The 24,492-nt window shown below is 46.3% G+C and overlaps 1 protein-coding gene across 3 annotated transcripts in view; it reads right to left on the bottom strand.

The window, feature by feature from the left end:
* Positions 1-24,492, bottom strand: part of TMOD1 (tropomodulin 1) — an 89,222-nt gene that overhangs the window by 7,954 nt on the left and 56,776 nt on the right. For all 3 annotated transcript variants that reach the window (XM_069576116.1, XM_069576117.1, XM_069576119.1), the window contains exons 5-9: positions 23,066-23,155; positions 22,011-22,141; positions 20,266-20,373; positions 14,188-14,331; positions 413-557 (exon numbers count right to left, since the gene is read on the bottom strand). In XM_069576116.1, coding sequence (XP_069432217.1) covers positions 413-557; positions 14,188-14,331; positions 20,266-20,373; positions 22,011-22,141; positions 23,066-23,155 — 618 coding nt within the window. The remainder of the gene's footprint in view (positions 1-412; positions 558-14,187; positions 14,332-20,265; positions 20,374-22,010; positions 22,142-23,065; positions 23,156-24,492) is intronic.

Genomic DNA, 24,492 nt, shown 5'->3' on the forward strand with positions numbered 1-24,492 from the left:
GATTCTGGGCTTGGACACGACTGAGCAACTGAACTGAACTGAACTGGGCTCCAAAAAAGGTATCAGAAGAGGAAGAGACTCAGTGTTGGCTTTGTGCCGCCTACGTTTCACTCACTAGGCTAACAGGCTGAGGGTGCGCTCTGGGCTTAGTCCTGTGCTGAGCTGAGCTACCTTTGGGGAGGAGGGCCTGGCCTCGGCGTCTGCAGGCAGGGCTCTGGCAGTCTGGGGAAGGTTCCGGGGGGAAGCAAGACGCAAACACCGAAAACAAGAGTATGGGATTAGTATGAAAACAGAGTCAGGCCCAGGAAGAGGCCTGCCTTGGGCAAAGCAACAGTGGAGTTTTCCCTGCCATATCTCCTCCGACCGGTACGAAGAATGACAGGCGGCGGCTAGGGGGCTTAGGTCCACTCACCAAGGTCGTTGTTGTTCATCATGGCGTTGGACGCTCGCAGCCGGGGTCCCTGCTGGGTGAAGTGGTAGCCGAATTTGAGGAGTGTAGCATTTTTTTCCAACATGCTCACAATCTCCATTTCCACTTTGTTGCCCAGAGGCTGGCTCTTTGATTTAAAAAAGAAAGAAAAAACAGTCACTTCTTGCTCACTTGTGCGGCACCTAAGTCTTCTCTACCCGCAGAAACCCTCAGCGCTGGGCTGGGATTTTAGTACTTCCCTGCCCGAGCCCACTCCAAGAGCAGGACAACCGGAAGCCGGAAGTGTAGAGAAGTTGAAAGGTCAGGCAGCCAGGAGCCAATGAGCTGGGATTCAAGCCTAGTGTTGCTGAAGAAGAGATCTTTCCGCTGCCCCACAGCAGCCTTCTTGGACTATCTGAGCAGGAAGGACTTTCATATCGTTTAGTCTCAAGGAGATTTAAAAATCCCACAACCCAGGCTATCCCTCATACTAATTAAATCACTGGCTGCGGTACTCGGTACTCGGTACTCGGGTGTCCATGGTTTTTAAAACTCCCCAGGTGATTTCAAGGCAAAGTCAGGTTGGCTAACCAACCCTAGAGATTTATAAATCTCTTCAATTTACAAATGAAGAAACAGGCCCAGGGAGGGAAGAGGATTTGTCTAAGGTCACACAAAAGATTGGGACTGCTACAGTTAGCTTCCTAAAGCCTCACTCTGATTATGCTAGTTCTCTAACCCCAGATCCATAGTGATCATCTGACAAAGATGGAAAGGAAAACATGACAATACACAGTGTTGGGAAGGATATGATGTGGATATTCATCCTTCTTGTTTATAATAGTGGGAATAAAAGGGAAACAAACATTCATCAAGAGGCAGTTTCTCAAATAAAAGATGGTTAAGCTTTACAGTAGAACATGGGCAGCTGTACAGTAACAATGTGACTGGGCCCAAGCCTGGAAAGATGCTGTGACACAATATTGAATAGACGAAGCCTAGTGACAAGATGGGTTGTACTTATTATGTAAAGTTAACTATATTTCCCACACATATACATATGCAAAAGTATGGTGATAAGCTTACTTAAAGAGATCTCTTTTCAAGAAGAGTTTTTGTTTTCTTTTTGTATTGAGTTTTCTGTTACCATGTATAATAAGATATTAAAGAGTAAACATAATCTTAAAAAGGTTTAAAAAGACACGGAAGGAAAGCTAACATAGTATTATTTAATGATTAAAGACATTCCCCCTCAAAACAAGAACAAACCAAAAAATGTCCGCTTTCACCAACATTGTCTGGAGGACAATTAAGTAAGAAAAAGAAAGAAAAGCTGCCATATAGAGAAGGAAGAAGCAAAACTATTTCTATTTGCAGGTGACACAGTACTGTATCTAGAAAACCCCAAGGAATCCACAAAAAGCAATTATTAGAGCTGATCACCAGGTTCAGCAAGCTATTCAAAACCCATCTGTGTTTCTACACACCAGCATGAACCACCACCTCAAAGTGAAATTAAGGCAATAATTTCATTTACAATAACATTAAAACACTTAGGAATAAATTCAATAAAGAAACAAAGACTTGCATGCTGAAAACTATAAAAGAGCACTGTACATTAAGGAGAACCTGAATAAATGTAAAAACATCCTATATCCATGGATCAGAAGACTTAATACAGCTAAGAGGGCAATACTCCCAAACTGACCTAGAGAAGCAGCAAACAAACACAGAAGTGCCACCAATGACTCCTCACAGCTGATAACTGCTGCCATTTATTGAGAGTTTACTATGTTCCCAATGCCCTGTGCCCTACCTGTAGGGTCTCAGTTCATTCAATAACCATACCGGATAAGCCCTGCCTTCTCTGCAGCCTGGCACTCAGGCCCTGCACAGTTCTGTCCTCGCCTTCCTTGAAAGTGAAAGTGAAGTCACTCAGTCATATCCAACTCTTTGCGACCCCGTGGATTATAGCCTACCAGGATCCTCTGTCCATGAGATTCTCCAGGCAAGAATACTGGAGTGGGTTGCCATTTCCTTCTCCAGGGGATCTTCCCGACCCAGGGATCGAACCCGGGTCTCCTGCATTGGAGTCAGACGCTTTAACCTCTGAGCCACCAGGGAAGCCCTTCGCTTTCCTTTCCTCTCTTAATCTGTCCTCAGGCTGGTTACCCCAGGGATGGAGAGTCTGGGACCTGATGCCTGATGCAGGCAGAGGTCCATTCTAAAGGTTCGTGTGTCCTCTTGCCTCCATGTGGAATGCTCCTACCCTCCCTCACCCTCCTGGTGATGTGTCGTAGTGCTTTAATTTGTTGTTGTTCAGTTGCTCATATGTGTCTGACTCTTTGTGACCCCATAGACTGCAGCACACCAGGCTTCCCTGTCCTTCACCATCTCCCAGAGTTTGCTCAAACTCATTTCCATTGAGTCGGTGATGCCATCCAACTATCTCATCCTCTGTCATCCCCTTCTCCTCCTGCCTTCTTCTTTCCCAGCATCAATGTTTTAATAGCTACCGGAAATGCCCCCCTCCCTGATGAGGCCTTCCTGATCTTTACCTCGGGAAACCATCTTTCCCTACTTGACACTCAAGCATTGTTATGTCCCTCTCTACCCCCAGCCCAGTCAATCTGCATTATTGGGTCACCTGCCTTCATAACTGTCTCTCCCACTAGACCTGTGTTGTTCAGTAGAGCAGTCACCAGCTGCATAGGGCTCTTTAAATCTTTTTTTAAATGACATAACATTAGTTTCAGACATATAGTATAATGATTTGATATTTATATACACTGTGAAATGATTACTACACTAAGTCTAGTTAACATCCATCCCCATACATAGTTACATACATAGTTTCTTATTATGAGAACTTTTAAGATTTAGTCTTGGGAGTTCCCTGGTGGCCCAGTGATTAGGATTCTGGATTTTCACTGCTATGGCCCAGGTTCAGTCCCTGATTAGGAAACTGAGATCCCACAAACCACACAACCAAAAAAAAAAAGTACTATCTTAGAAACCTTAAAACATGCAATATAATATTATTAACTATAATCATCATACATTACACCTCCATGCATTACTTTTTAAAAATTAATTAATTTACTTTACAATACTGTGTTGGTTTTGCCATACATTGACTTGAATCTACCATGGGTGTTATGTGTTCCTCCATCCTGAACCCCCCTCCCACCTTATTAATGGAAGTTTGTACCTTTTGACATCTTTCACCCATTTCACCCACCCCTTACCCGCTGCCTCTAGCAACCACCAATCTGTTCTCTGTTATCTTTTTTTTTTCCTTAGATTCCACAAATGAGAGGATATGGTATCTATATTTCTCTGAATTCACTTCACACAATATCCTCTAGGTCCATCCACACTGTCACTAATGGCAAAAATTCATTCTTTTTATGACTAAATAATATCCTATTCGATATACCACATTTACTTTATCTATTCACCCAGCAACGCACACTTTGGTTGTTTCCATGTTTTGGCTATTGTAAATACTGGTGTAGTGAATAGGGATACATATCTTTTCAAATTAGTGTTTTCATTTTCTTTGGATAAACACCCAGAAGTGAAGTTGCTGGATTGTATGATGGTTCTACTTTTAATTTTTTGAGGAACAGCCATACTATTTTCCATAGTGGCTGCACCAATTGTAATTGCCACCAATGGTGCCCAAGGGTTCCCTTTTTCCATATCCTCTCCAAAACTTGTTAATTCTTATCTTTTTGATAATAGCCATTCTAACAGGTGTGAGGTGATAGCTCATTGTGGTTTGATTTGTATTTCCCTGATGATTAGTGATTTTGTGCAACTCTTTATGTACCTGTTGGTCATCTGTATGTCTTCCATGGGAAACTATCCAGATTCTCTGCTCATTTTTGATTAAAAAATTTTTTAAATAAATTTTATATGGAATCTAAAAAAATACAAATGAATATATACAGTAAAATAGGAACAGGCTCACAGATATAGAAAACAAACTAGTGGTTACCCGAGGGGATAGAGAAGTGGGGAGTGGCAGTATATAGATAGGGGATTAAGAGCTACAAACCACCGCATATAAAATAGATAAGCAACAAGGACATCTTGTAGAGCATAGGGAATTATAGACATTATCTTGTAATAACTTATAATGGGATATAATCTGTAAAAATTCTGAATCACAGTACATCTGAAACTATAATATTGTAAAGCAACTATACTTCAATTAAAAGTGAAATAAAATTTAAAATTCAGTTCTAGTCTCAGAGTCCCTGGAGAAAGGAAGGGCTTGAGAAAGGCAGTAAGTAGGAAGCTTCTTAAGAAGTATGCACATTTTCTATTTAATGCATATTTCTATTTCAAGTGTGCAAGAGCCACTGGCTAGTGGTTGCCATATTGGTGCAGATACAGAACACTTCCATCAACAAAAAATTCTGTTGGATGGTTGCTAACCTAGACTGTGAGCCCTTAGAGAGCACATAGTACCCTGTGTCTCTAGGGCAAGGTCAAGGCATTGAACTAGTGCACAGGAACTTGGGGAGGTTGAGAAGATACATCAGGCCAATATCCAAAAGGACAAGTGTGGAACTGCAGTTGAGACTGTTGATAGAGAACTCCTCCCAGGTATCCTGAGTTCACTGGAGCTTGTGTAGGTTCAGACAGAGCCGGAATTGCAGACCAGGGCAGGCAGAGGGAGGACAGTAAGATTCCATCAGCCCCCTCTGGCAAGGCTTCTGATCGTGCTGGGAAGAGCTCAGCGCTGTCCTCGAAGGACCCAGCACAGTCCTGGGCTCTGGCCGGCTTGGTCTGGCAGATGATACAGACTGTCTGAGACCCCAGTAAGGAACTGGCATGTCCCCCGCCCACCCCACTAAGCAGGAAGCCTGGCTCTCCTTGCTGTCACTTGTCAGGCAAGCTCTGCTAGAAAGCAGGATGGACTAGTCTTTAAAGCACCAGTGTCCCAAGTGGAGGGACTGCCAGTGACTGCAGGGGCTGCTTCGGCAAAGCTGACACATCGTGCTGCCTGGATGAGAGCACGAAGCACTCAGATGCAAACTGCCCCTTTCGACTGCCCCACCTTCCCCGGGAGATCGGCAGGGCAGGCAAGAATAGGCAACCCTGGACTTGGGGATGAGTAAACTGAGCCTGTGTGTATATGGAAGCCAGGCTGTGCTTTCTCTGCTTAAATGAGAGCCAAGGCTAGAGCTGAAGCTGGAGCTGGAAGGACTTCAGAGGATGCTCCAGCATCACCTTCTCCGACAGCCCTGGAATACATGCAGACATGTCAGGTGTGTGCCAGAGGGGACATTAGATAATCACAGCCTGTCTGCCTGGAGTGTTAATCTCTGACCCAAACCACATTTTTACATTAAAATAGAAAATGTGCATACATCTTAAGAAGGTTCCTACTTACTACCTTCTCAAGCCCTTCCTTTCTCCAGGGACTCTGAGACTAGAAGAATGTCAATCACTTCATAGATGAGAGAGGGGGCCTTGTGGACAGAGTCAGGACTATGGTCTCTTATTATCTAGGGATCATTATGTCCTAGGCATGGCATAAGCACTTTACATAAGCTAAGTCAATTTCTCTTCCCTATAAACCAATGGAATATGTAGTATTCTTATAACTTTCATCTTACAAACAAGAGACAAGATAAGCAGAGATATTAAGAAATTTCCCTCCAATCACAGAGCTAGTCAGTTGCAGAAAGGATCTGCACAGTTTACCCCAGAGCCTGGCTAGTTCCCACTTCAGCTGAGTGCCTCTGAAAGAGCTCATAAGGTAGACTTGGCTTGGCGTGCAGATTGCCATCTAGCCATCAACAGTGGCTGGCGAGGCAGTGGACTGCTTGTCCCTGGAGGTGTGTGAAGAGATGGCAGACTGCATCCCATCAGGGTCTCCTAGATGTTGCTGGGGGAGGCTTAGGCTCCGTGACCTTTAAGGCCTCCAGAGCCTGCACTGAGTCTATCACTAGCTTGCTTGGGATGGCATAACAAATTAAGAGGTGACCTTGACAGTGTGTATAAGACACTTAGGAGCCTCTTGCGGGGAGACTGAAGTGGAGCAGCGGACTCAGGCAGTAGGGCCAGGGAGAGGCCATTGGGAAGAACTCTTGCCCCACTTCAGACATGCTTGAAAACGTGTGAGTAAATATAATCTCATTATTAGCAATTCTAATGATACTAAAGCAGATGAAATAAATTAAAAGTCTCCCTTCACATCATTTATCCTCATTCCTACCCACTTTCCACAGAAGAAACCACCATGGCCAACAGGATGTGTTCCTGTGGATTTTTTTTTCTATGCAATATGTAACAAAAATATACAGATTTTTCTTATTTTTCATTTTTTCCTTTAATGGATTCATACTGTACTTACTGTTCTGTAACTTATCTTTTTCATTTAATGTTTTCTGGAATCTTTCCAGGTCAGCACATGGAGAACTACCTCATTCCTTCTAACTGCTTCATGGGATGTCCTAGTAGAGACAGATAATTTCATTTGCTTCCAGTTTTCCCTGTCATACACAATGCAGGAGTGGGCTTTGCTGGAGAGGGAGGAGTATTCTTCAGGCTGGATGTGGAGATATAGTATTGGTGGGTTAAAACGATAGGCATATTTTGAATTAAATGTGTGACTGCCCTGCCCAAAGGACACAAACACTGATGTGCCCTTCAGGGGTGTATGACACCTCTTGCTCCCTCAGCCTTTACTCTGACCATGTATTATCAATCTGAGGAGAAGATGATCAGATTCACTACTTAATGAAACAACCATCCAACAACTCAGGTGCAACTGAGCTGTGACCTGGAGCTGGACAGAGGTGCCATGGACACCGAGAAGCTCACTTGATACATTTCATGGGGCTGGTTATGGCCTTTTCTTTAATCCAGAAAATATGGACAACTGAGAACACTTGAAAAAACAACAGAAAGGAGCCTTGGGAATTATCTAATCCAACTTCAGAGTCCCAAATCCTGGCTGATATTAACATTCCCTCCTTTATTACAGCTGCCAGATTGTTTTGTTCCACTTACACACACCCCTGGGGATGCGAGTACACCACTCTTTGAGTTGCCTGCTCCATCCTTGGGTTGCTCTGCTGGTTAGAAAGGCCCTTCTGGTCAAACTGCAGCAATGAAAAAGGATAGAAATGATTCTCACTCTGCCAATTAAAAAATGCCTGCAGGACTGCCCTGGTGGTCCAGTGGTTAAGAATTAGCCCACCAATGCAGGGGACATGGGTTTGATCCCTGGTCTGGGAAGATCCCCCATGCTGCAGAGCAACGAAGCCCATGCACTGCAACTACTGAGCCAGGGCTCTCTAAAGCCCATGCTCCACAGTAAGAGAAGACACCGCAATGAGAAGCCCACACACCACAATGAAGAGTAGCCCGAGTGCAGCAACAAAGACCCAATGCAGCCAGAAAAAAAAGGCTGCAAGGTCTTTGACACTTCTCCCTTCAAAAGGTAGAGCCTAATTCCTATCCCCTTGAGGGTGGCTTTGCTTAATGACTCATTTCTAACAGACAGAACATGGCAGAAGTGATTGTGTAACTTCCAAGGTTTTGGCTCATAAAAGGCATTTTTGGCTTGGCTTTCTTCTTTCTCTGCCTTGGATCGCTAGCTCAGGGAGAAGTTAGCTGCCATACCGTGAGGACACTCAAGCAGCCCTATGGAGAGGTCCACATGGCAAGTAGCTGAGGCTTCCTGCCAACAGCCATGGAAGAAGCCACTTGGAAGCAGTTCCTCCAGCATTGGTCAAGCCTTGACTGTAATCTCATTAGAGATTGGGCTAAATCTATGCAGTCAAATTGCTTCTGGATTCCTGACTCAGAAATTGTGAGCTAAATGCGTGTTCATGTTGTTTTAAGTGGCTAAGTTTTTGGGGGGAAGGGAGCATACTTTGTTACACAGCTGTAGATAACTGATAGACTCACAGACAATGTTGACCAAAAAAAGCCAGACACAGAAAGATTCCATTTATATGAAGTTTAAGAACAGGCAAAACTCATCTCTGATGACAGGAATTAAAATATTCACGCATTTGCAGGGTGCTGATTGGCAAAGGGGCCTGAGGGAGTCTGCTGGGGTGCTGAAGTGTTCCGCATCTTGAACTTGGTGGTAATCACACAGCTACACATAAATTCGTAAATCCACTGAGTTGTCTACTCAAGATGCATTTGCTTCAGTATATAAAAGTTAACTTCAATAAAAAATAAACTCAAGTAGGAAAGGAAGAGAGGGAATAAGAGAGGAAAAGAAAGTGGTTAAAAGTTGTTCCTTGCATAAGCTAGAATCTCTCGGATGTTGGTCCTCCCCACCCAACCCTTCCACCACTGACTGGGCCTAATTAACAATAGAAACATTTCCCCCCTTGATTGAGAAAAGACTATATGTCAGGTATATGAGGCATAGCCCTATTAGGCGAGTAGGAGTATTATTCCCATTTTACATGTAAGGAAACTGAGGCATGGATACAATAAGTGACTTCCCCCCATTGCACAGAAAGAACATGACACAGCTGGGGCTTAGCTAGGACTCGATCCCTTGCTTGACTTCAAATGTCAGAGATTTGAAGCCAGGGGGCCCCTGGGCCAGCCTGTCTCCTGCCTAGCTTTTCCAAACACAGCCTGCAGTGGGGCCCTGACATGGTGTGAGGTGGTCACAGATCTTTATTCTGGTTTATTCCAATCTGCATAGGAAAAGGGTTTTCTCTATCACTTCCACTGACTTCATCTCATCTCTCCCTTAGAGTGAGGGCAGTAAAAGAACATAATTGACATTTAGAGGAAGGGACAGTAACACACGCCTGTCCTCTCAAGGAGGCTGAATACTCCCAGACTGAATTACTTCAATACAAAATGAGACTACAGACTCAAAAACTATGCACAGACGGAGAGCTGCTGCTCAGAAGCTAAAACTATAAGGAACAAAACAAAACACAGTTGGTCTTGCTCTCTTACTTTTCAAGAGTGTGTTTTCCTTATATCTTGCAAAACCAAAAGCTATATTCAGCCTCATTTTAAAAGCTGCCCTGAGTGTGGAATCTAAAATTAATGGGTGTCACCATGTGTGAAAACCTTCAGGATCCCATTCTAGCATAGCTTTTGTTTTCTAAATTTATTTCCACTAGGAAAACAATCCAATCTGGAAAAACAAGAAAACATGATCCACTTCCTTTAGCTTTTTTTCAAAATATTAAGCATACTCTCCCTGTCAAATATTGGAATGAAATGCGAGACACCCAGCGAAATCCCCCTAGACTTTGCACATGTCTTCATGTGGAGAGGGAGCCTATTTTCAGGCCTTGTCTCTGCTGAGGGGCAGGGAGAGTGTCCCATGCCCAAGTGTCCTGGGAAGAGCCTGCTGGAGGGAGCTCTGTGGGAGAGGGGAGTGGATCAAGAGGGGCAAAGAGCTGCCGCTTGGGACATGGTTGGCTTGGGACGGATGGGCCTGCAGGTACCCCATGTGTCCTGCCTACCTCCTGCGCGCTGGAGGAGGGTCTCTCCTGTCTGTTCATTAACACAGCCTGTTTGGAAGCTGGGTGCTTCAGTTCCAGCCCAGTTCTGAGCCTAACCTGATTCGTGACATTGGGCATGTCCCATCCCTTCTCAAATCCTTGGTTTCCCTATCTGCAAAAGGGGGGCTGGACTAGGCATGTCTCAGAGCCCTCAGCTGCAGCCAGCCCCCTGCACCTCCTGCTGCCCCAGGGTGACTCCAGGCAGCAAGAGCATGGAAGTAAAAGAGAGCCTGGCTGAGTCAACAAGCAGCCTCAGAGTCCTATCCTGAGTCTGTGTTCTGAACCAGCCTGCAAGGCTCTGTGTCACCCTGGGCAGAACTCCCCGAGTCCCTCTCCTTGGCCGTATAAGGAGAAGGGAGGACTCTGACACAGGTTACAGGCACAGGGCTGAGGAGAAAGCTGTGGCCTCTGGGGACCTCGGTGACTAACAAGAACGAGGAATAAATCCAGCACCACTCATCACCTCCTCTTGGCCACACTCCCCCAGAGCCCACACCTCCTGGGGCACTGAGAGAGGCATGGGTGGCCTTCCCCTAGCCCAAGCAAGCAGAGCCCCCTTCTCGAGTCCCGTTTCAGCCCCCCACGTCCCCCACCAGGTCTCAGTCCAGTCTCTAGACTCAGGCTCCCAGGAGTACCTCCTCACGGCCCCCCTGCATGTGGGTGGTCAAAGCCCCCTCTGGTCTCCAAGCCCTGATGCCCTCTTCCTGCCCCCAACCCTCTCCCATCCAGCCGGGAACCGTCTTTGCAGAGCATGACTGTGATGGGTGCTGATGACAGCCCACAGGCCACTTCCCCTCGAACTGCCCACTCCCAGCCCTTTGGGCTCCCCCCAGCTCCCTTTCTGGCTTTCCTCAGGCTATCCCATTAGTTGATTCTGAACTGACTCTACAGCTGTCCTCTCTCCTTCTCTTTGTTCATGTGGTTCCCTACACTGGGGAATGCCATGGCCTCCACTTTACCCTCTGACATACTGTCCACCCTAGGGTTTATCTCAAATTCCACCTCCTCCAAGAAGCCCTCCCTGATGCCTGCTCCTGACAGAAAATTTTCCCCACAGTACCCCACTGTGTGCGGCTTGCTAGAGCACCTGGCTGGATGATCAACTGCACACTTGTCTGTCATCTCATCCAGTGTGGAATCTCAAGAGAACAGAGCCAGTATTCACACACAGAGGCCAGCACAGCCCTGGGTACAGCAGGCACTTACTAAACCCTGAGATAAAACAAAGGGAGACAGTCCTAGGATGGGGTGGGAGCAGGTGGTGACCAGTGCTCTGGCCTGGCACCAAGGGAAAAGGACAGCTGAGAAGAACCAAGACCTGCACAAAACTACAGTAGATTCAAGAACCCAGACAGGCACAGTTCATGGACTTCAGAGTCACATAGACCTGGATTCTAACTTTGCCTCTCTTACTTCCTATATGACCTCAGACAGGTTACATAGCCTGCCTGGGCCTCAGTTTCTTCATCCACAATACTAGGGTAGGCTGTGACATCCACCCAGAGAGTCTTTGCCAGCATTAAATGAGATAATGGATACATGGTACCTGCTCAGTACATTAACTCTTAGAATAATGTGTAAACTCCCTTGGTCACCTTCAGAGTAAATATAAAAGTGAACAACTTCATAGTATTCACCTCTTAGCTCCTTAGAAGTAGAGATTCTTATTATCCCCATTTTACAAACGAGGCAACTGTGGCTCAGGGAAGTGGATGTCCTTGCACGGATGTTTAGCTGGGGTGAGGGTGATGGTCGGCTCGGGCTCTGTCTCCGGCGGGGAAGCAATGGGAGGGGAAGTGGGCAGCTTGCTCCCTGTAAGCTGCCACCACAATGACCTGAAGCAAATGCTCTGGGTCATCTTTGGCCGACATTCTGCCCCAGGAATCAGGTTTCAGCTGACGCTGCGTAGATCCTGACTCCCTGCCCGGGTAGGCCTGGTGTCACATGAGTAGCCAATCCCAGGGCTTGGCCTAAGGCTACTGCCAGGCATGTTACATGCCTTTGTTCCATCTGATCTGCCCCCTCTGCCTGCAATAGAGCAGGGTCAGCAATGGAAGAAAGGATGGAAGCAATGGGGGCTGGGAATGGGTGCTACAGCAGCAGGCTACTGGCATGTGAGGGATGGAAAGAATTTAATGCAGCAAATTCACATGACACGGCTGCTGCAGGCTCATATGGCCTCTCTTTATGAATTAGAGAAAAGTGCCTTCTTTGGACGAATAAAGTCCTGTACGAAATTTTAAAGAGTAGATTATGAGTTGGGTTTTGTCCCATCTCCTCATTAGACAGTGAACAACATATACAACCATCCAGGGCAGCCCTGTTTATCAAGTGCCACTGCAGGACCAAGTTCTGAACTGGGTATTGGGATATGGAGATGACTTAGACACAGCCCCTGCTTCTGAGAAGCTCACAAGAAAGCCAAAGTGCTAGGAGAATCAGGAAAGGAGCTCTTAAACTCTCTCCGTGGGGAGGCTCAGAGGCCCTGTGGCAGGCTGAATGAAGGGAGAAAGCAGTTAAATGCTGGCTCTTGCGAGGGGGCGGGGGGGGGGGGGAACAAAGGTTGGATTTGTAGTGTTTGCCAATATCCACAGTGTAAATGCTCTCACTAGGAGCAACTTCAAGGTACCAGTGTGCCATCACTCAAGTGGAGTTGGGAAGGGATATATACAGTCAGCTCCAGCAAGGTGGTTCAGGCTGGCTCTAGGACCAGTGGGAGAAGGAGCGACTGCAGCCCAATCAGAAGGAAGAGGAGGATTTCTCTAGGCAGAGAAGGGGTCAGGGCAGGGGGGGGACGTTCCTGGGGAGAGAAAAGTATAGCTCTAAGTCATGGAGCCATGAAAGTAAGTAGGGAGCAAACTGTAAAGACTTGTGAAGGTTTAAGATTGCGAGAAGTGTTAGTCGCTCAGTCATGTCCAAACTGTAGTTCATTGAGCTCCTCTGTCCATGGAATTCTCCAGGCTAGAATACTGGAATGGGTAGCCATTCTGTTCGCCAGGGGATCTTTCCAACCCAGGGATCGAACCTGGGTATCTCACATTGCAGGCAGATTTTTACCATCTGAGCCACCAGGGAAGGCACCGCCCAAGTCTTCTGGAAGCTGGTGATGCTTAACCTCTTGACGCAGGTTACCTGCCTATGAGTCGTTAAGCTGTGGATTTAACTTCTATGCACTTTTCTATACATTTGTAGTATTTTTTTAATGAGGATAAAAAGTAGAGATAATCTCATTCAGGAACAACCACTGTATACAATTTTGTTCTATTTCATCCAATCTTTTTCCTATACACACATTTATATGACCATTCAGCAAACATTTTCATGTAGGGAAAAAAAGCAGGTTCTCTATCAAACCATAAAGAAGAAAGCATTTTAGCACTAGAAGCGACATGCTGTACCAGAAAAGAGTGGGCTTCAGAGTCAGAGACCTGCATTCAAATCCTGCTTCTGAAAGTGCTCACTTGGCAGCCCTGAGAAAGCTGCTAGCCTTCAGCTTCTCTGGGCCATTTTCTTTTCTGAAAACTGAGACGGATAACACTCACATCCTGCAGGGCAGTTGGGAAGATCAGAGATGATGTGTATAAGATGCATAGCACATGGCCTGGCCCACAGGGAACCCTCAACACGTGCAACAGACATGATACTGTTATTAGTATCATCTTAGAAAGTTAGAACTGAAATGGTCACCCTGAAAATAAATGACTGAACTATGCAAGTTATAGAGAAATGATAACCCTGTAAGGAAAAAGGCAAACTAGAATTTGCCCAGGGAATAACCTTGATGGTATTCAAAAGCCCACTGAGTGGTGTGGGTGGGGTGATGGGTAAAAATGGTGTTGTTTTGCCTAGTGAGGAAGGCTCCAGCAGTTTATAAGATCTGTGCATCAGATATACCCTATATGCAGCAGAGAACGGAATTAAGCTCAACAAACAGGACTTATAGGGAGCTGACTTCTACTGGATATAAGGAAGGATATTCTCACTAAAAATGAAAGGGGTGATCTCAATAAAGAGTGAGCCTCCCCTCATTAGGGGTACCCAAGCAGAAGCTAGTGGAGCACTTGGTGGGAATGATGAAGAAGGAACTGTGAGCATGTAGAGGGTATGGACTGGATGACCTTGGAGGGCTCTTTAAAGCTGGGCTCTGGAGCTTTCATAAGCAGCAGCAGCTGCTCTGTCCAGTCCCTACAGCAGCAAATGAAAAAATGCAGAACTGCAAGCATCAAGTGAGGGACACAAGGAGGCCCTTGCCCATCTCACCTGGTTATCGATCTTCAGTTCCACCAGAGACGTGTTGTACGGAAGTGCTTCCACTAAACGCAGGATCCCAGCTCCGGAAATGAAGTTGGATTCCACGTTCAGCGTCTTCAACACCTTGTTCACCTTGAGCATCTCGGCAAGGGCCTTGGACCATAGGAGTAAAGGTAGGGTACCGTGAATTACCTGATCAAGGCTGGAACCCCTGTGGGTAGAACCTAAAATATTGAGGGAGCCTTGCTGGGAGTGAGAGTCCTTCACACACAGTCAGGGACCAGCAAGAAGATCTCCTTAACTTCCTTCACCAAGCACCATTCTGTGTCTCTCCTTTCCTCTGGCTTGCTGTGGCTCCAGACCCCAGCTGGAGAGTTTCAGCTCCTTAACCTGCATCCAAATCTTCTATTACCTGGTTCCTCCACCCTGATCAGCCTCAACTCCAGCTGCCCCTCTTGGTGGTGGTGCCCTCAGTTTCCCCAGCACCCAGCACTCTCCCTCTACTCTGCCTTTCCTCATCCTTCCCTATCACCTGGAATGCCCTTCCTTTCTGCTTCACTTGTCCAAACCCTGTCCATCCTTCCAGGCCATTCTCAATGCCCCTTTCTCTAAGAGTCTTTCCCCCTAGCTTGCTGTGCCTGCCCTGTTGAACCTCACAGACTTTATCCATAACCTCCCTCATGGAACTTGTGTTCCTGTGTTTAGAGTCGTTTTTATAGAGGTTTTGTCTCCTCCATTAGCCTATATACTCTTGGTGGGCTGTTGGTGCACCTCAATCACCCCAAGGGAGCCTCCCACCCACACAGTGCTCAGCACACAATAGGTCCTCAGTCACTGGTCACTGGACTAGTGGAGTCCCAAGTTCCCTATATGCTTTCAACTTGTCTTTTCTGTGACCCTGTTGGAATTCCATGGAGTTGTCATTCTCTTTGAACAGCAGAGAGGGGAGCCTGGGAAGCCATCCCACTGGGCAAGTGACCAGGGCAAATCGGAAGACAGAAGCTCAGGTGGCCCCAGCACGTTGGAGGACTTCAGCCAGGGGGTGTAGATGACAATCAGAGCCTCTGGAGGAAATGAAGTAATTAGCAGGTGGTGGAAACGATGTGTCATGGAGGAAAGGAGACACCAGCAGCTGATGAGCCAGGATGTAAGATCAGTGGGTCCTGGTTGTCTGAAATGACGATCTGGTCCAGGAATGCCCTTCCCACTGGCCCTGCCTGCTGAAGGCTTCGCAAGGCTCAGCTCCTAGGATGCCTTCAGAGCCCCAATCCTCAGCTCCCCTGCTTTCGTGTGCTCCAGGATGACATGTCAGCGTCCTCTCCAACCCTGTGTAGGTTGGACCCTCCTGAGGGGATGGACCCAGTCTGTGCCCACCCACAACATCCCTCTTGCTCCCCAGGAAAGGTGTGGCCTGATAATCAAAATACTTGACAGCTAGTATGTAAGTATAGCAGGCTGATCCAGGTAGACATACTAGTGACTGAGCTGGCCCTATAGGCAGTGTCATACCAGGTGTCAACTCTGTCTGCCGGACCAGAGTAAAGAAATGGGCAGGAGAAGAGCTGGGGCAGGCAGTGCGGACACTAATGGAGCTCCGGTAGCTTGTTACCAATTGTTCCAGAAGTATTTTCATCTTCAACAATGGGTATCCTGGTGCGAAGGGTATGACATCAGCTGTTGACCTGGCACAGGGTCAATTCCCCGTAAATATTTGTGGAGCCAAGCTGACTGCCAGCACAGATGGGCTTGGTTTCTGAGCCAGTGACAGCAGTGGACAGAGCATGTGATTGCCAGCTGTGTCTCTGTGGGCACACTCAGGATCCACTGGAGATATCCTGAGGTCAGAGAACATCTAACCAGAGGTTCTCCACTGGCAGCAGTGAGAGACTATGAGCTATTTCTATCATTTTGAAAACAACCAAGGAAATGTCCTATGTATTTTAAAAATGAGAAAATAATTGATTGCTATGAATGGACTTCAAAGTAAGGAAATCTATCAGGATAAAGAAGGATAGTATGGGCTCAATTATCCAAGAAGACATTCTCATTCTTAATGAGAATGTGCCTAATAACAGAGCATCAAACTATATGAGGCAAAAAATAATAGAATTGCAAAGAGAGAGAGAGAGAGATGAATCCACTATCATAGCTGGAGACTTCCATACACCTCTGTAGATATGGACAGCTCTAGCAGGTCAAAGACAAGGAAAGATATAACTGAACACAACACCACCATCAATCAACTAGATATAATTGCCATCTATAGACTATTTCATCCAACAATAGCAGAATACACATTCTTCTCATGCACACTGGAACATTCACCAAAATAGACCACATTCTGGGCCACAAAACACACTATAACAAATTTAAAAGAACAGAAATCATACAATGTCTGTTCTCAGACCATAATGGAATCAAACTAGAAATTCAATAACAAAAAGATAAGTAGAAAACTCCCCTAATACATGGAGATTAAGCAACACACTTCTAAATAACACATGGATCAAAGAAGAAATCTCAACATAAATTAAAAAGTATTTTGAATTATGACTAAGCGGGATATTCCATCACATCAACAAGCTAAAAGAGAAAAAACAGTCATTTCAATAGATGCAAAACAAGCATTTGACAAAATCCAACATCCATGCATGATAAAGTCTCAGTAAGCTAGGAACAGAGAGCAATTACCTCAAATTGATAAAGATTATCTACAAAAAAAACCCCCTACAGTTAACTTCATACTTAGTGGTAAGAAATTTGAAACTATTTCTAAGATTAGGTACAAGGCAAATATGCCCCCTCTCAGCCCTCTTTTTTAACATTGTAACAGAAGTTCTGTCCAATGCACTAAGGCAAGAAAAGGAAATTAAAAGCATATAAATTGGGAAGATGAAATAAAACTGTCTTTGTTTGCAAAGATGAGATGGTTGGATGGCATCACCAATTCAATGGATGTGAATTTGAGCAGGCTTCAGGAGTTGGTGATGGATGGGGAAGCCTGGTGTGCTGTAGTCCATGGGGTTGCAAAGAGTCGGACACAACTGAGCAACTGAACTGCACTTGTTTGCAAATAACATTATTGGTTACACAGAAAATACAAAATAACTGACAAAGAAAACTCCTGGAACTAATAAGCAATTATAGCAAGGTTGCAGGATATGGTTAATAAAGAAAAGTCAGCTGCTTCCCATAGATAGCAATGAACAAGTGGAATTTAAAATTTAAAGTACAATACCATTTTTGTTATTACCGCAAACAATGAAGTACTTAGGTATAAAGCTAACAAAATATGTACAAGATCTATATGAGCTAAACTACAAAACTCTGTTGTATGAAATTAAAGAAGAACTAAATAAATGGAGATATATTCCATGTACAAGAAACCTCAGTATTGTCAAGATATCAGTTCTTTCCATTTTGATACAGATTCAATGTAATCCCAGTTGAAATTCCAGCAAGTTATTTTGTGGATATCAACAAAACTGATTGCTACTAAATGTTTAATTGCCATGGCTGGTAGGCTAATTCATGTACCTTTTAACCTGCTATGAGTATTGTAATAATCATACTGTACTGTTATTCTTTATCTGTCTGCTTTGGACCATTACATTCATGAAAGTGGGAGCTGTGACTATCTTGGTCACAGTTGTATTCTCAGAGCCTAATTCAGTGCTGGACATACACACTCCGTAAATATGCCTTGAATATTTTAAAAAAAGGAGTTGATGGCTACTTTATAATAAATACAATTTAATCTAATCAGAGATCAAATTTCCAACATCCTTTGGATCTTAGAAAAAGCAAGAGAATTCCAGAAAAACATCTACTTCTGCTTTACTGATTGCGCTAAAGCCTTTGACTGTATGGATCACAACAAACTGTGGAAAATTCTTCAAGAGATGGGAATACCAGACCACCTTACCTGCCTCCCGAGAAGTCTGTATGCAGGTCAAGAAGCAGGAGATAGAACCAGACATGGGACAACTGACAGTTCTAAATTAGGAAAGGAGATCATCAAGGCTGCATATTGTCACCCTGCTTATATGCAGGGTTAATTTATATGCAGAGTACATCATGAGAAACCCTGGGCTGGATGAAGCACAAGCTGGAAACAAGATTACAGGGAGAAATATCAATAACCTCAGATATGCAGATGACACCATTCTCATGGCAGAAAGTGAAGAAGAATTAAAGAGCTCTTGATGAAAGTGAAAGAGGAGAGTGAAAAAGCTGGCTTAAAACTCAACATTCAAGAAATGAAGATCATGGCATCCAGTCCCATCAGTTCAGTTCAGTTCAGTCGCTCAGTCATGTCCGACTCTTTGCAACCCCATGAACCACAGCACACCAGGCCTCCCTGTCCATCACCAACTCCCAGAGTTCACCCAAACCCATGTCAATTGAGTCAGTGATGCCATCCAACCATCTCATCTTCTGTCATCCCCTTCTCCTCCTGCCCTCAATCTTTCCCAGCATCAGGGTCTTTTCCAATGAGTCAGGTTTTTGCATCAGGTGGCCAAAGTACTGGAGTTTCAGCTTCAGCATCAGTCCTTCCAATGAACACCCAGGATTGATCTCCTTTAGGATGGACTGGTTGGATCTCATTGTAGTCCAAAGGACTCTCAAGAGTCTTCTCCAACACCCCAGCTCAAAAGCATCAATTCTTCAGCATTCAACCTTCTTTATAGTCCAACTCCCACATCCATACATGACTACTGGAAACACCATAGCCTTGACTAGATGGACCTTTGTAGGCAAAGTAATGTCTCTGCTTTTTAATATGTTGTCTAGGTTGGTCATAACTTTCCTTCCAAGGAGTAAATGTCTTTTAATTTCATGGCTGCAATCACCATATGCAGTGATTTTTGAACCCAGAAAAATAAAGTCAGCCACTTTTTCACTGTTTCCAGTCCCATCACATCATGGCAAATAGATAGGGAAACAGTGGAAACAGTGACAGGCTTTATTTTTAGGGGCTCCAAAATTACTGCAGATGGTGACTGCAACCATGAAATTAAAAGACACTTGCTCCTTGGAAGAAAAGCTATGACCAACCTAGACAGCATATTAAAAAGCAGAGACATTACTTTGCTGACAAAGATCCTTCTAGTCAAAGCTATGGTTTCTCCAGTGGTCATGTATGGATGTGAGAGTTGGACTATAAAGAAACCTGAGTGCAGAAGAATTGATGCTTTTGAACTGTGGTGTTGGAGAAGACTCTTGAGAGTCCCTTGGACAGCAAGGAGATCAAACCAGTCAATCCTAAAGAAATCAGTCCTGAATATTTATTGGAAAGACTGATGCTGAAGTTGAAACTCCAATATATTGGCCATCTGATATGAAGAACTGACTGAATGGAAAAGACCCTGATGCTGGGAAGGATTGAAGGCATGAAGAGAAGGGGATGACAGAGGATGAGATGGTTGGATGGCATCACCGACTTGATGGACATGAGTTTGAGCAGGCTCTGGGAGTTGGTGATGAACAGAGAAGCCTTGTGTGCTGCAGTCCAAGGCATCACAAAGAGTCAGACATGAGTGAGCAACTGAAATGAACTGAACTGAATCTAATCTGAATTATTTTTAAGACACAGGAAAGATCAAATAAAATTGAACACTGGAAACCACCAATGAAGACAATAGTTTTAGATATGGGGAAACTGAGGACCAGGGAAAGGCAGGCCCTTGTCTACACCCTGAGTGGAGACAGAGATCCAACTTTAAGGTCCATGTGACTTGCATTTAAACCTCAACTCCACTTCTCACTTGCTGTGAAACTTTGGATAAAGCAAGTTGTCTGAGCTCCCTCTACCCTGGGTTCTTCATCTGTAAAGTGGGGAGCCCTGCACTTCTGGGATCTGGGATGATTATGGAGATTAACTAGGATAATGTACAGATGGTGCCTGGATAATGGCTGTTCTGTCCACACTCCCTCCTGGCTCCTAGCCCTGTGTCTTTCACCACATCACAGCTCACCACAAGGGTCCTTCATCAGTGGCACATGGCCAGTCCTGAGGCCACAAATGTCAACTTTCCTGCTTCTATGCCTCCCACTCTCAATGCAACAGAACAGAAAGGTACATACAAATGCCACAGGGTCATTGCTCCGTGTTCCCACGATGCTGAACTTCTTCACGTACGAGTTCTCTTTGAGGGCTTCTGCATATGCCTTGAGAGTGGGTATGGGGATATTCTGCAGAGAGAAAGCCAAGTAGTGACCAGCAGTCCTGCCAGGGGCAGGCAAGGCAAAGAGATGGTGCAGTAATTCTCTCACAACTGATGCAACCTGACGCCCAGCATGTCCCTGACCAAAGAGCTGAATGGGCAAAGGGTTCCTGCTTTGCCCTAGATGGCTGAGATTTGGAGAGAACTTTCTGGTAAACAGATTGAGAAAGTCTTCCCTGAACATTTCAGATAGCACCTGTAGTTTTCTCTTTGTAGAGACCGAAGGAGCAGGAAAACATCAAGGCAAAGGTGCAGGAGAGTGTTGTGCCGAGAGCTCAGGCCTGTGGGTGTGTGCAATAGGCAATGTTGCTGACTTGCTGTGTGACTCTGGGGGAGTCTCTGCCCCTCTCTGAGTTTGTTTCCGTAAACGAAGGTGGGGCATTGCCCTAGACAATCTTTAAGAGACATCTGTCCCAAAGGGTCTCAGCCCTAGTACACATTGGAGGTGCTAGGGAACTTTCATAAAATGCTGATGCTCAGGCCTGCCCTGGACCAATAAAATCAGAATCTCTGTGGGGAGAGGGACTGGGCATTGGCGTTTATTATTTTGTTAATCTCAAGTGAATACCACTGACCTAGTCCAACTGCCTCACATGCAGAGGAGAAACGGGCGAGCCCTTGCCTGAGGCCCCACGGTGAAGGCACAGGGCCGTGGCCAGGTCCCCCCATCCCACACTTCTCTGAGCCCATAGACGTGGCCAGGGTGCACAGTTCTGAATTGTGCCAGTGTCTCCCACAGCGCACATGGCAGATAGTGGAGGCACCCGAATGGATCTCGCATTTCAGAGCGTCACTTTAGCCCCCATGGGAGCAAAGCGCAGGGAGGCCAGGTGGAGGAGACACGGCAGTTGCAGGTTTCCAATCTGATTATGCCAGGAGGCTGGCAGCCACTTAAAAGAAAGGAGAGAAGAAAGGAAAAGGGAGCGGGGAAGTGAGGGGCCCACTTCTTAGCTTACATCCACCCCCTTTGAGAACTAATCTCTCTGGCTCCCGGGCTGAGCAGGTGAGCAGGCAGCTGGGCCTGCTTCTGCATTCCTCCCACAGCCTGTCCAGCCGTCCCCGCTCTGCCTGGTGGTCACACAGGAAGGGTCCAAAGAGATGTGGGCCAACAGCCTAGAGCATGACTTTGGACGCTGGGCCAATGGTTCCCATCTAGGGTTGCAGAATGAGGCTGAATACATGCATGAGATGCAGGTTCAGGGTTAGGCCCCTCCCCAGGCTTGGGTTACCCCATGAACCTGGTGGGCACCAGGCTTTTCCAGCCTTGAGATCCCTGCAGCCATATGTGTCTGACTCATGATTTATCTCTGAGAAACTCTCAGTGTTGTGGATAAGGTGGTGGGTTTCCAGAGTTGAAGCTGGGTTGGCTGTGGTGAACACCTGGGTCTGATGTCAGGCCCCAAAGGAAACCGAGATGATGGGCTGTGCTGGTTTATACTGTCCTCCTTCCCCAAAGTTTTGCCTCTATTCCTGATCCAGAAGCACCCAGAGTCCAAGCAGGACACTGCTGTCTGTGTGCAGTCTGGTCTGGGCTGTCTGGTTCTGAGTGGACTCGGCTTCCCCCACATTCCCACAACGGGGGAAGTAGAGTGAAGGGGGCCTCACCCGGATGTTGTTGAGGTTGACCTCTTCAAGTTTCGGGTCATTGTTCTTTATTCTCTCCAGTGTTTCTTCCACGTCGGTGGCATTTGGTTCTTCATCAGGCACAGGCTTGTACTGTGTAGGTTTGATCACACCTAGAGTGACCGACAACAGGGAGATGGCTCACAGAGATGGGGCGTCATTTCCTCTCAACACAGGACATCAGAAGGAAGTGGCAGTCGAGCTCAGGGACATGGAAGGCTGGGCCTCTCGGGGGCTACTGAGGGGAGGGTAGGAGGAGGATGGTGAGGGATTGGGCCAGGAGTCTGGGCCCTACTTGGATAATGCCTCTGCCAACTTGCAAGAACTAGGGGAATTCACTAAACTGTCTGAAGCTCGGTGTCCTCACGGTAGAGTGTGGACAGTCGTTCTACCCAGTGGGTTCCTGCGAGGATAAAATGAAGACTGGATGGGAAAGAAACGTGTAGGCCTAACAGAGGAAAGGGTAATTGTGCTTTGGGCGCCTTTATTTCTCTTTGGGGCCAAACTGCCAGCTTGGAACAATGTAGTGGAGCAATTCAGACAATGCAATGTTGGCACAGGAAAGGACAAGACTTGTGGAGCAAGAGAGGCACCCAGAGACAGACCCATGTGGACACATGGACATTTATGATCCGGGTGGAGCCCCAAGCCAGAGGCGAGAGGACGGACTTCGCAAGGAGTGGTGCTGGGACAATGGAATATTGATATACGAGAGTGAAAGCTTGATCTCATTTCACACCGCACACAAACATGAACTCCAGGAGGATTACGAAGTGGAGTATAAGAAGTAAATCTCTAAAACGTACAGAAGAAAATAAAGGAGGATGTTCTCATAATATTGGGATGGGGAAGGCCTTTGTAATCAAGTCACAAGGATCCCAGGAGAGTAAAAAGAAGAGGTGGGCAGTTTTAGCTAGCAGAATTTGACATCTTCTGCAATGAGATTGCAGAGAGTGAGAGGAGGTAGCAAGACTCTGGAGGATCCCTCACTTCCGAGATGCCCTCGCAGTGGGGCAGGGAGCGGGGCCGGTACTCACTGTTGAGTCCCTCCTTGTTCACGATGGAGCTGCTGCCCAAGGCCTGGTAGTACTGCTGGTTGCTCATGAGCGTGTGCATGCCGAGGATAGCTGCGGGGACACAAGGGCCCGTGACGCGCTTCTCAGACAGACAGCTTCCCAGGCACAGACATTCCATGCCCCAGAAAGTTTTGCTCACAGAAATGGCAAGAAACACTTTGGTTTTATTCTTGCCTCTATTGATGTGACTGTCCAATCTCCATCCCCAGCCTAGGTGTCTCTAGTCCCTGGCCTCAGATTCCTAGGTGTCCCCCTGACATGTCCAACCCAACTTGGCCAAAACAGAACTCCTCTTTCTCATCTTCTTATCCTGGCTGTCCCCTGGGGTGGAACCTCAGTCACATGGCACCCTTCCCCCCAAATCCTGACCCTCCTGTACGGGATCCCTCATTTGTCCCATCTCCCACTCCATCACCTCTGTCCTGGTTGGGGCCCTATCAGTTCTCGCCAGTGATTCCAGCTGTGGATTCACTGGTATGCTGGCTCTGGTCTCTTCTGACCCTCCCCCAGCAGCGTACAGCACAGAGCAGTCAGGAAGATCTCTCTGGAAATGCAAGCCTGACCGTACCCTTCTCCTGATCAGTCATTCTTTCATCCATTCATTTGTTCGGCATTTACTGAGTGCCAGCATCATGTGTCCGGCTCCGGGCTGGGGTGGGGTGGGGGTGGGGATAGCGAGGAGTAAGAGAGACAGGGCCTCTGCCATGTAGCCTACAATCTGCAGGGAGCTAGAGACTAAGTAAGTCACAACTGAAAACATAGGTGCAGAGTATGCTGAGTGTTGTAAAGAGAAAGTTCAATGTGTTCTGGGAGAAGAGGACAGAGGGATGGGAGCGATGAGACACTGGCAGAGTGAAAAGAAGGTATAATATTTTGGACAGAGGGATGGTGGGTAGGAAACCACAGGCCAGGGAGAGAAGGGGAAACTGAAGATGGATGGAGGTGAAGCTGGACCTGCGGCAGAGGGCACCATGCCCTCACCAGCTGCTTCTGTGGGGCTAGAGAGCATACCGTCCAGAAGTGACCCTCAATCACTGTGCACCCGAATCACTGGGAATCTTTTGAAACTCCTGATGCCCAGACTACCCCAGACCAAGGAAACCACAATCCCCAGGGCTGGGGCCAAGCATCTGCCTTTTTAAAAGCTCCGCATAATAACACAGCATTGTAAATCAATCAAAACTATACTCCAATAAAAATGTAAAAAGCTCTCCAGGTTTCAGTGGGCAGCCAAGGTTGAGAACACTGCCTGACGTCATCCCCCTGAATCTTTACAACAATGCTTTGGAGTAGATTTGATTCAAATAGGCCAGGTCACACCCTACAGGGCCTTCTAGGTCAAGATAAGAAGTTCAGATATCTTTGTCTAGGTGTGGCCTGAACTGGGA

This window comes from Ovis canadensis, chromosome 2 (genome assembly GCF_042477335.2).
Source record: "Ovis canadensis isolate MfBH-ARS-UI-01 breed Bighorn chromosome 2, ARS-UI_OviCan_v2, whole genome shotgun sequence".
Lineage (NCBI taxonomy): Eukaryota > Metazoa > Chordata > Mammalia > Artiodactyla > Bovidae > Ovis > Ovis canadensis.